Source organism: Rhinopithecus bieti, unplaced genomic scaffold, assembly GCF_001698545.2.
Source record: "Rhinopithecus bieti isolate Rb0 unplaced genomic scaffold, ASM169854v2 scaffold_3041, whole genome shotgun sequence".
Classification (NCBI taxonomy): Eukaryota; Metazoa; Chordata; class Mammalia; order Primates; family Cercopithecidae; genus Rhinopithecus; species Rhinopithecus bieti.
Window position 1 is genome coordinate 499,728 of NW_016804262.1, and position 13,180 is coordinate 512,907.

General features: G+C 39.9%; 1 protein-coding gene across 2 annotated transcripts in view; it reads left to right on the plus strand.

Moving 5' to 3' along the window:
• CUNH10orf67 (chromosome unknown C10orf67 homolog) overlaps positions 1-13,180 on the plus strand; it is a 139,460-nt gene that overhangs the window by 123,211 nt on the left and 3,069 nt on the right. The window contains exon 17 of one of the 2 annotated variants that reach the window (XM_017867437.1): positions 9,882-10,010. In XM_017867437.1, coding sequence (XP_017722926.1) covers positions 9,882-9,964 — 83 coding nt within the window. In that variant the 3' untranslated portion in view covers positions 9,965-10,010. Of the gene's footprint in view, positions 1-9,881; positions 10,306-13,180 lie in introns of those variants that run through there. The other variant, XM_017867438.1, reaches the window with a different exon arrangement.

Genomic DNA, 13,180 nt, shown 5'->3' on the forward strand with positions numbered 1-13,180 from the left:
TATTCGTCTAATTTATTGTATGCGTAATCTCTTATGTTTTCTGAAAGAGAAATATAAAAACATCTCTCTATGACTGAAGATTGATCAGTTTCTCTTAGTAATTCTGTCAGTTTTTTGTTATACATTTTAAGGCTATGTTAAATGCTTCCTAATTTGTCATATTTTTTCTCGTGGATTGTCGCATGCACTGGCCTCTTTAACCCTGGTGTGGCCGGGTATGGTGGTACACGCCTGTAATCCCAGCGACTCAGGAGGCTGAGGCAGGAATGTCTTTGATATCTTAAATTCTATTGTATCTTATATCAATAACATTATAATAGTTTTTGTATTAGTAATATTTGCATTGTATTTTTTTCATTTTTTTCAATATTTTTATGATTCTTTATATTGGATTTTCTCTTTTAAGCAACTTAAAATGATACCTTTTTTCTTTTAGTTCTCTTTGATAATAGCTACTTTTTAACAGGAGAGTTTATTGTTTACAGTTGTGATTATTGATATATTTGGACTTATTTTTATTACCTTATCTTTGTATTTTCTGATATTTTCCTTTACTTTCTATTCTTTCTTGCTTTCTTTTAGGTTGATAACATTTTCTGTATTTTATTGTTTCCCCCGTGCTGATTTGAAAGCTGAAAGCTGTGTTTCTTTTCTTTTATTGTATATGTTTATATATGCTTATGTTTTAATATATGTGTATGTTTAGAAGTATCATTACTTCAATAATTTGCTTTGTGAGGGCCTGTTTATGGTAAATTCTGTTTGCCTTAAATTTTACCTCACTCTTGATGGTAATTTAGCAAGGCCTGAAATTCTAGGTTGGCAGTTATTCTTTCCTCCACATTTTCTTATTGTATCATCACCATTGAGCCTCTACTTGGGATTATAAGAAGTCTGGTGTCAATTTTCCAATCATTTGTAGTTATTTAATGTTTTCTTTATAGTGTTCAATGTATTCAATGATGTATTTATCTTTGTCAGTATTCATGATGAAATTTGGATCTGATGATTCATGTATTTCTTTACTTCTAGAAATTTCTCAGCTACTACCTTTTCAAATATTTCTTGTACATTTTCTATGCTTCTATATTTCTTCTGAAGCACCTCTCAATCTGTTTTCCATGCCTCCAATCTACGTTTTCTAATTTTTCTTGGTTGTGCGTATGGGTGAATTCTTTAATAGTACCTTCCAACTTTCAAATTCTCTCTTCAGCTATGCCAGTTTATCCCATGTTTTAGTGTTTAATTTTAGTGACTCTTTTATTTCCAGAAATTTTAATTGGTTCTTTTTCAAAGCCACTGTTCTTGTTTTACTCTGGACTATCTTGTATCATAATTTGTTTTTCCCTTTTTATGATAGTTATCATTAAACATGAGCTCTTTGAACATACTAAGCATAAGTTTTAAAATCTTTGTCATACTGTTTCATCAACTTAAATTTACCTGGAGTGAATTCATGTTCTGACAGCTTATCTTGCTTTTGTCTTGCCTAGGGTTCTATCCTGTTTATTTTGGAACTTAGGTTTGCATGGTCAAGTCTGTCTGTCTCTCTCTCCCTCTCAATTCAGTATTTCCTGAATATAATTCTGTGACTGCTTCTTGTGCCTCTCTCACTCCCAGTTTACAGCCAGTTCTTATAAGTTTTGGGGTGCCTACTTTGCTGTGACATGAAGGGTCCTGAAGACTCCAAGCCAGCAGGTGGTCTAGCTCAGTTCCTCTGCATGAAGTGAGTCTGTGCCCTCTAACCTTCCCAGGCTCATAGCTTACTACAAAGCCATAGCCCAGGTTAAAAACTTGTTGTTGTTGTTGTTGTTGTTGTTGTTGTTGTTGTTGTTTCTCAACTTTCTTTCATTAAAGCTTCTGCCTTCAAGAGTGAATTTGTTCTTCCACACAGCATGAAGCACATTTAGCTTCTGTTACCAAATACAAGCTTTATTCTTGACCATCAGGATGGGTTTCTGCAACCGAAACAAAGAGACCTGTGGTTTGGGCTATGTATTCCTTCATTAAGGCTGCCATAACAAACTACCACAAACCAGGTGGCTTCAACCACAGAAATTAATATTCTCACAGTTCTGGAGGCTGGAAGTCTGCAACCAAGGCGAAGTTTGTTTATTCTGAGGACTGCAAGGGAGAATCTGTCCCGTGACTGTCTCCTAGCTTCTGGTAGCCCTGAGTTTCCTTTACTTGTAGACGACATTCTCCCTGTGTCTTCGCATTGCCTTCCCTCTATCTACCTCTCTACTTTCAAATTCCTTCTTTTTATAAGGACACAGACATATTGGGTTAAGGTCCACCCTAATGACTTCATCTTAATTTGGTCATCTGCAAAGACCCTATTTCTAAATAAGCTCACATTTATAGGTACTGGAGGTTAGGACTTCAGCATCTTTAGGGAGACACAATTCAATTCCTAATAGGCTGGCTCGTTACTTCACATTTCATTACAAGAGACATGTTTATCTTGTTCTCCCAGTGTGTCTTTTGTTTTCTTTTAAATTTTATCTATCAGGCCCATATGGAGTCCTAAATCATGAATTCACTATACCATTGTTCTCTCTTCTTCCCCCACCAAAAAAATCCTACGGGTTCAAATCAGTTCTCTTCATGTTCTGGATGAAAGAACCTTCATTTGATTTCTACCTTATTTTATGTATTTTAAGAACACTTTACCTTTGTAAACAACTGCACAGTTATTGTTATCCCATGTATTGAAAGCATACATTAAGTATCAGTCATTTTTTTAAAGAACACTTTTAAAGTCTCAGTTTTATCTTTGTAGAAGTCTTTTCCTTGTGTATCCTGTCTGTGACCTAGGCAGTAAGTTGCCTTCTCTGGAAAAGCATGTGTTACAATGCTTTTGAATTGTTGAATTGTGATCCCTCCCATACACACACACCACCTCACAAAAATATGTTGAGACTTTAACCCCAGGCTCTTATGAATGTAATCTTATTTAGAAGTAGAGTCTCTGCAGATGTAGTTAAGCCAAGGTCTTCTAGGTAAACTCAATTCAGTATAACTAGTGTCAAAGAGGAACACATCCTGTGAAGACAGAGACTCACAGGGAGACACCATGTGATGGCAGAGACAGAGATTGGAGTGATGCAACCACAGGCCAAGGAATGACAAGGATTGGTGGCCATGACCTGAAGCTAGGAGGAGGCAAGGAAGGATTCCACCCAGGGTCTCAGGGGAAGGCATGGCCCTACAAATTTTGGACACCTTGATTTTGAACTTCTAGCCTCCGGAACTGTGAGACAATTCATTTCTGTTGGTTTCAGCCACCCAGTTTGTGCTACTTTGTTATGGCAGCTCTAGCAAGCAAATACAAGGTGACGATTTAATAACTTCTATGGCATCACATCAAATAATTGATACCCACTATTCCAAATGAGTTCAGTGGCAGTACGTTTTCAGTTTCTATTAAGACTTAGGTAAGGAGTTCTGCCATTCAGTGCCCACCGTAAAAGAGATACGTTCCCTTGATCAGTTAGAAAGCTACTTCTTTCAAGCTTCAACATATGTTCTAGCATTAAGGAATCAAATGTGACAAGGCTTGTATATAAGTGTGCCTGCCACTTTCCTGGCCATTAGCAAGTGATCTATATATGTTTGATAAAACTGAGTCTGAGGCCAGTCATGGTGGCTCACACCTGTAATCCTCCCAACACTTTGGGAGGCCGAGCTGGGTGGATCACTTGAGGCCAGGAGTTCAAGACCAGCCTGTCCAACATGGTGAAACCCCATCTCTACTAAAAATACAAAAATTAGCCAGGCATGGTGGCAGGCGTCTGTGGTCCCAGCTACTTGGGAAGCTGAGGTGGGTGGATCACTTGAACCCAGGCGGTAGAGGTTACAGTGAGTCAAGATCACACCACAGCATTCCAGCCTACGTGACAGGGCAAGATTTCGCCTCGAAAAGGAAAAAAAAAAAACTGAGTCTGAGGTTAACTTCATTTAGACTCCTGATTTCATGAACTTAGGTTATGGTCTCACAATATCCCTATTTGTCCTGGAGAACACCACCATGTCCAGTACTCTCTTCCATAAACATGCCCATGCCTCCTTTTCTTACTCTCTCATTTGCTTCGTCTGCAAGCAGCTGCCCTCTGCCCCCCTTCCCTTTGATGTGAACCTGCCTGAGGGAAATCAGAACCTGCTTGCTACCCTTCTCTGGCTCCAGTTTCCTCCACTTTCCTCCTGGCTTCATTGCCCTCTGGCACTGCCATCCACTGGGTCACCAGAATCTGTCAAATGGCAAATACAATTTCTAGTCCTCATCTCACTTGACCTCACCCCAGGATTTTGTTACTGCTAAGCATTCCTTAATTTTTTTTTTTTTTTTTTTTTTTGCCAAGATCTGGCTGTATTGCCCAAGCTGGAGTGCAGTGGCGCAATCTCGGCTCACTGCAACCTCCACCTCCTGGGCTAAAGTGATCCTCCCACTTCAGCCTCCCAAGTAGCTGGGACCACAGGTGTGCACCACCACACCCAGTAAGTTTTTGAATTTTTGGTAGAGACAAGGTTTCGCCATGTTGCCCAGGCTGATCTCGGGCTCCTGAGCTCAAGCAATCCACATGCCTCGGCCTCCCAAAGTGCTGGGATTACAGGCGTGAGCCACTGTGCCTGGCCCCTTAAATGTTTTGTGAATAGCTCTATTGAGATATAATTGACAAATAAAAATTATTTATACTTAAGTGAAATGATCACCACAGACAAGCTAACTGGCATATTTATAATTTCACCATTTTCTTCCTCTCCCTTTCTTTTTCCTTCATCCTTCTCTCTCCTCCTCCTTTTATGATGAGAACACTTAAGAGCTACCTACCCTCTTAGCGAATTTCAAGTATACAATACAGTATTGTTAACTATAGTTACTCTGCTGTACATTAGATCTTCAGAATTTATTCATCTCACGTAACTGAAACGTTGTATCCTTCACCTTAATTCTCAAAACGCTCTCCTCTTGACTTCCAAGACATCAACCTGTCCTGGTTCTCCTCCTCCTATTCAGAGTGCCCTTCTCAGTCTCTCCTGGTTGATCAATTTTGCCCCAGCTCTGTGTCTTCAGTGTTGAGGTTGCTAAGGATTTTATATTTCGCTTCACTTTTTCACAGTTATTTCCTGCTGAATCCTTCAGCAGATCTCTATGGCTTTCAAGATAAAATCAAGTTCTTCAGTTTAGCCTACAAGACCATTCATAACCCCTGCCTCTCCCTTATGTGAGCTTTCTAACCTAGTGGTCACAAATGACTTGCAGTTCCCTGCTGTTTCATGCTGTCCCAAGGACATGTTCCTGCCCACATGCCTTCATCTAGGTGGTGGGTCTTCTGCCTGGTCTCGCTGAGCTTCTGTGTTCAGCTGGTCATTGATGGCCTTATGCCGGCTGTCTGCTGGGGTGACAGGGGTAACCAGACCTCATGTCTCTCATTATCAAGTAAGCTAAGTCAGGCTTGCTTTCATGATGGTCTCAGGGTTCTCCAGAACAGCAAGAGAGCAGGCTCCAATGCACAGGATTGTTCAAGTCTCTGCTGGGGTCACATTTGTTCTTGTCCCATTAGCCAGAGCAAGTCACAGAGCCAAGACCAGAGTCAATGTGTGAGGGAACTGCAAAGGCTGTGGGTAATAAGTGGAACACACTACTTAGCCTTCTAGGTTTTACCTTCTGTTTGTTAATCCATTCACTCATTCATTCCACAGTCTTTATGAATACCTAAGCAAAGCCTTAGGCGAGGCACTGAGGATATAGCGATTTTTATATATTAATAATAATATATAACCACTTTTCCCATAAGAATAATCAGAAACCAAGATACGGAAACAAAATTTTAAATATTTTCAGTGTGTATGTTTTTAAAACCATGACTGAAATATTACTGCATTTCTTTGGGAACCTATAAATTCAAGCATGAAACTGTGTGATAACAGCATTTCCCCTAAATATGCAGATGTCAAGGTGTGTTACAGGTGAGTTACAGGAGCAGTTAACATTTCAATCCTTAGGTTCCAAGTTGTTCACCTGTTCATAAGAAAAAATAGCTACTTGTAACTTCAAATTCATATATGCAAAAATTGCATAGACCAAACGTTCAAATGAAAATCCTTTTAGAGACAACTACCTAAAGCTTCCATATTAAGAGTGTTTATTTTTCTCTAGGATTAGAACAGATTGCATTGGCAGCCCGGTCTTTCATAAAGAGGGGGGTGGGGAATAGACTTGGGCCTTCATTTTCTCACAAAAGGCACAATGTGAAGCACATCTGTGAACATTGCATAATTTGTTATGTTCTACAAAGAGGTGGGTTTTTGTTGTACACATACCACAGCTATTTGGTCCCGTTTCACCAATGATCTCTATTCAGGTCCAGAAAAGAAATTGGCCTCAGAAGAGTGAAAGGAAAGTAAATTTTTCTTTAAAAATTAGATACAGATTATCACTTCAAAATGCAGGAGGGAATTTTACAAGTGCCGGTGTACTGATTAGCTTTCCAATGGACATCCAGCCCTTTATTAAACACATGCTAACTGTGGTCAACTGTGACCGATGTGGTTTATTACTCTCCAGAAGGGCTGAACTGAAATCACCCATCTAATTTAATTGAGAAATGTTGGATGAACTTGAACTGTTTCATGGACATGAATGACCAGAGAATTTATTTGATGAGACATTAAAGGTTGAATACGGTAACTATCTCTTTGATGGTTTAGTACAGTCGATTCGTTTGTTCATTAGCATGTCTTTCGTATTTTTCATTACTACCTGAGCAACCTAAATGAAAAGGCAGAAAATAAAAGTTTTGTACAGCATCATTACAAAATTACCAACCTTCCCTTTATTGGTAAATATTCGTGACCACTTTTAATGTAGTTAACACTTTTCAAAGTGACATCAGCTTTCCAGTAAAGGAAGTTCACAGTAATTAAATGGTGAAAACATTAATAAGTCCACTGGGATTTTTCATGTGATAGTCCCTAAATTATTTTCAAAATGTTGTCTTCTGACTTCATTCATTAAGACAAAAAAAAAGCCTTTAAGAAGTTGGCATGTTATTCACCAAACAAGCTCCTTTGCATTTTCTTGTAAACTGGGCAGTGTGAGCTATAATTGGCGACCTCACAATGAAACATTTGTAGTAACTTTATCAAGTGTATGGCACAGAGGTGGCATCAGATGACAGTGCTTTCTCTTCATGTGTGTCTGCTAACATTTAAGGTAGATTCTGCTTTTTTTCCAATGACTAATGCTGGGGCATAACTTGGAGAGATATACCTTTTTAAAACTAGATTAAAATATTATATATTTTAAATTATCCACAGAAAGTCAGAGCTGGAAACTCAAAGAATAAATTACAAAATCACACTTCATGTAACTAGTGACTCTTTAAATGAAATTTTTCATTGAAACTTTGTCATTAAAATAGAAAGGGCTTTGGCTGTGCCCATACAAGCATAATAAATGGTGTATGTTTGTGATACTGAATGACTTTTACCCATATGCTGCACTGCAAAGCTACATGAATGAGGCATTTACCAAATCAAGCCCACCACATTAAACAGAAAAACAATCTTTATTCATGGTAACTTATCAGTTTCAATTAATCAACCCTAACAATGGAAATTCTGATGTGTTCAAGCAACTTGAAAGCAATAGGTCATCTCCAGGGCAGCATTGTTGTGTCTTTGTGCCGAAGGTCTCAAACAAAGCAACATCTTCAATAAATATACATGCATATACATACATACATGTGCATATATATACATACAAATGAACAGTTACAGCTGAGCCCTGTGGTGCCAACAAAAATGCATATGTATTGTTTATTATTTTTATCATAGCACATGTAATTGTTTTCCCTCAAGTATTACTTTTTGAGCTCTGCAAGTTTAAACAAAAGGAAAGAAATTTCCATTGGATGACCATCCTTTCAGTTTCTGTACTGCTATGTGAATAGCATTGTGCAAACCATTCCATTGGTTTTGAAAAGGGGTAACCATTGGTTTGATTTGGTTACACGGTTTAGTAAAGAGCTCCCTCCCACTGCCTTAGGGTCTGTGAAAGGTCTGTGACCTGTTTAGAACTGCCAAGTGAAATGTCATGTCGCCCCTCCCAAATGGGAGTATCTGCATTCATTTGATCAGTATAAAAAATGATTGGGGATGGCGAGATCAGTGCTTTTGAATTGCAATTTATAGCAGTTTACAAAAATGCACATTGTTGGAAAAGAAAACATGGAAGTGTTTCTTTCTAAATTGCATTACCTGTGAAATGTCATTAGTCTTTTAAGGATATTTACATCCTTTTTTAAATTATTTAGGAGACTTACTTCAACTAAAGCAAATCAGAATTTTGTTACATTATGATTTTTTTAACTTGTATTTTGGTTTTAGTGATAGAATTTTTTAAAAAGCAATGTTTCTGAGTTATTCATATAAACATAATTTATGTTCATTTATTGATTTTCTAAGATAATCTTTGTTAATGAGTTGTATTAGTAGAAGATTCTTAATCATCCTTCCCAGATTGTTCAGGAGATTTATTTGTTGGTAAATTGCTTGTCTGCTGATTTCTAATAGACTAAAATCTCCAGTATATTTAACTCTAGCAAGTTTCCACTATTCCTTCAACATTGCACTACCAGAACTTCTTTGTAAGATGAGTACTTTTCTAAATTATGGAACCCGTTGACTCATCTACATGTATGCATAGTTTTATAAAAGGGAATTTCATTTCTTTTCATTAAATATGCAAAAGAATACACGAAGCTTATCCAGAAAGTTTAGGTAGCCTGTTCAAGTTCATAAGGACTGAATGAAGCCTCCTGGAGTTTCTGGGGTGCAGAAAACAATGCCCTTTTTGCTATTTCCAGGCATCTCACAAGCTCCGTATCTTTATGGCAGTGCGTAGTATTGGACATTACTTGAAAGAAAGCTTTGAGTAAGAAAAGTTACCTTGGGAAAAGGCCCTTGGGGCTTCCCTGGTTGATACTCGACTAGAAAAAGAAAGGCCCTTCTGCAGAAAAGACTTGACCCAGATAGGCTCTGGAGCACTCCACTTTGAACCTCCCAACCATTGAAATCCGAGGTTGTCACGTTTTTATCTTTGTTTATGTTAAGCCTTGGAATGACAGCCTGGCTCCTCTGTGTTCCCCTCTCCCATTGCCTGGCTGTAAGTGTCCACATTGACACCTACCGGTGACCGCAGGCTGCAATGCTTTGTTGCCTTCTCCACGCTCCCAGCTTTCAGTGGGATTAGCCCAGGGCCTTTGTTCCCCTTCAAAGCTGGAACATCACATCCCATGTTGTGGCTTTCCTGTCTCAGACCCCCAACGCTTTCCTCACAATTTACGCACCAGGTAAATGTTCCTCCCCACAGGGCAGAGAGCCCAAACTGTTGAGGTTGGGGGTGGGGACATCTTCCCATTCCCCAGTTTCAGAGCCCAGGGCCAATGTGGTTTTCTTTCCTTCTCACTCATAATTTTCTGTTTCACATGGAAGAAAGATTGCAAAGCAAATGGAAATTTAAATCTTGGAAAAATCAAATCCCTGTTACAATGGCTTCAGTAGAATGTTGAGTACCGGCCTTTATCAGGGGCATCTAAGACTATTCCTGCAGTCTGGGGCTGCTGGAGAGCTCCAGACTGTCTCAGAGCAAAGCTTGGCTGGCACACGCTGTCTAGAAGGCCAAGGATAATCTGCCTGCCTGCCCTACCTCCTTCACCACCTCCCTTCCAGGTTCCTGAAGAGGCTCCCAGCTAGGGCCAGGGCTGGGAGCACCCACTAAAAAGATGATGCAAAATGCTATGGGGGAAGAGTGGGGAGTGGTTTGTGTATGGTAAGTAAAACGAAGTTTATGTCTGTCCACCTTTCTTCATGTTTAGGGAAGTTGTCGGAATCCCCAAAAGAAGAGTCCTTGGAGGAAGCATCCATGCGCCAGAGCAGCCCCGCGGAGACTGTTGATTAACTGAGCAGAAGCCTGGACTGCGCAGATGGGGCCACACCATCCTGGTGTAAGGTGCCTCCCTCTCAAAGGATACTATCTCCAAGAATTTTCTAAACTAATTGTTTAATCTCTCCGGATTATGTACATTAACCAGCACTGTGCTGGAATAGACTCAATGCGCGCCTTGTGCGCGCTCCTTTCCACGCCTTTAAGGAAAGCGCTGACTGGTGCTGGGTGAGCAGGGCACACCGACCCTGCAGGGCGACCACATCCATTCAGGTGCTCCCGGGACTCAGAAGAGTCCAGGCGTCTAAGAGTGGGAAGGAACGGACTTTAATTAAAAAGTTTGACTCCCTCTCTAATTCATCCAGTCTTTCTATACCAAAAACATCAATCTAATTTGCTGTCTCCTCGCCCAATAACTAGTCCCCATGAAGGTGGGTCATAAAGACTAGAGGGAGATCGTACATTTCCTCAAGGAAGATTCATTCTTATCTTACCTTGGCACGGGGCACCTAGCCGCATCTTAAAGACTGTCAGAAATTCTTTAATAAGTAGGGAAACTCTTTGGAGTTTTGCTTCCTGGTAAGGATGCAAACCAAGATTCTGCTGGAATGCCAGACACCATTTGCCAAAAGGCGGGTTTGCTTTTCTTCCATGCGTAATATCCAACTTGGTTCTTTCTATTCCCCTAACTACAAGTAAGGCCTTGTTAAGAGCCTGTATCTGAATCGTAGGCTCTGGATTACAGAATTCTAAAGTTATTTATTAAGTCTCAAGAAATATATTTGTGGTAGTTGTCACATGAAGCTGATATACTTTAGTTCAAAAGAAAGCTGCAGAGGCGATTTATTTGTGCGTAAAAGGAGCACGATTTAATTGGAGAGAGACGTGTTATTTTCAACGCAAGTACACAGGATGGTACAGCGCTGTGGAGCATTGTTCGAGCTTCATCTACTATGCACTATATGCCGCTGTCTCCAAAGGAGTGTTGCCCTAGAAACTTGTTTTAAATCTGCTGCTATATATCAACACCTTGTTTTAGCAGTCCTTGGCTGAATTACAGTTACACAGTTTGGCGCTTCTTTCAAATTTCCTCCCATCAGTTTGGCTAAAGAAAGGAATTTTTCTCCTTTAGAAATGAATTGGCTTAATTAGTAAGTAGATTAATGGCAATTGCTGGTGAGTTGGTTTCCAGCAGAGTTTCACCAGAGAGGGTTAATCGGAGTCAGGTCTGGAATCTTTCCCAGAACTGGCTGCCAGCCATTTCCACCAACCAATCAACCCTACAAGAAACAGAGGAAATGAAATAAAATTTGTATCCTCTGTGCCATCGTCCTGGACAGAAATTCCTTGGAAGCAGCCTCCTGGTTGGGTGCAATATCAAACTGCTTCATTTCAGCACTTTAACAGAAACTTGAACCTTCAAGATTTATCTGGGTACCAAAGCAAAGTTTCAAATGGCACAATAAAGGTCTCCACAGAACCCTGGAAATATTGGAAATTTCTGAGGCTCTCAGCCAATTTCAGGTTGGGAGAAATTGCAAATCACCCAGGTCCTGCCCTATATCTGTTGTCCATCAGAAGCCCTTCAAAAGTTTTGCTGTATGTTTTGCATCCTTTTTACTTATTTTTTTCCCATAGCAATGAAAATGCATTCATAGTTTAACTTGCAGCTGCATTAGTCTTGCAAAAAAAAAAAAAAATCCCTGCTGAGAAATGCATATAATAGGAAAAACAGATCGGCTGGACAGCAGTGTAATTAATGCCAGAAAGGGCTGAGGCCGGTTTCATAGTTTGTCTTTTGAGGATATCAAGACGAGACCTGGTGAAAAATGACGCATGCTTTAGCATTTCAGAAAGCTGGCAACTGGCAGCGCTTTTCCTTTTTTCTTTGACTTTCTGCCGCGGAACAAAGAGGTCCGCAGAACTAGCTAGGTTGTAATGAGTTCTATGTCCCTAGCACATTAAGTGCATCATGGAAACATATTGTATCGAAATAGTTTGGAGGAGAATACCAGGGATGAAAGAGAATGGGTGCTTTGATCAGCTCCCTGGGGTCCTGAGCGCGCACAGACTGACTTGCAAGGAGTTATTCAGCTCCAGCTAGACACACTTACAACACCATTGAAAGAAATTTGCATATCTGTAATTTATCACATTGGTCCAGAACATTATTGCAAGGTAAATAAAAGTTAGTTGAATAAAAAAAAAACAATCATCGCAGATATAGAGAAAACTGTGAAGCCAGTCTTTCCACTAAAAAATAGAAATAAATATGTCTATAAAACATAATGACTTAGAAGCAGCTGACTTTATTTTAAAATGCCTTTAGAACAATAGGTTATGCACTGGCAAAAACAAGAGTGGCCACAATTTCTTTGCCTTTCTGCTTTAGGGGAGTGTATTCGCTGCTTCCCACTGGAATAAAGTCAAAGTTGAGATGTGTTTGGCCATAACCAGCCTGCAACATGCAGACAAAAATTAGTACACACTTTGAGTAGATATGAAAGACCACTTAAGGTCTCTAGCATTTGCAAATGCTAAGATTAAATCTCATTTATTCTTCTGTTGATTTCATTCCTAAGCCTTGTTTGCTGAATTTAGCTCAAGAGGATGAAATGTCCAGAGATCCGGTCAATAGGAAAACTTGCTTTCGAATGCCCCATGAGAACAAGTGAAAATTTAACAGGCAGGCATTGTTCTGAGTTTTGAAACAACCCAGTTAAACAGCAAACAAGAATCTTCAACTTGACCTTGAAAAAGGCTGTGTGCCTGCAGATAATCTATCAAACAACTCTAGATGACAATGATATATTTCAAAGTATTGTCAGATGAAAAGATTGATAAATTTGCTGTTGCAAAGAGAGAACTTTGGAAACAGGCACTTTAGCGCTCTGACTCCGCCTCCTCCTTCACTGTCCTCACTGCACCGTCCCCACTCCACCACCCCCAGCCGCCCTTGGGGCCAACTCGGTAGAAGGCCAGTAAATCAGCACTGTAATATTTCTTAAGGGGCACGGAAAAGCTGTGAACAGTACTTCTCATATTAAACGCAATATTTCTTTGCTTTCGTGGGGAACAAAAGTCATAGCAAGACGTCTTTATGGCTAATTCAGTCAAAGGCACATCCCTGGTTCCCCCCGAAGAAAGGTCAGTGTCGTTGTGTTTGGTCCACCGAGGGGGTGTTTTCACACTGAAAACTGAGCCAGCTGTCCCTGTCATACCCTCGCCATT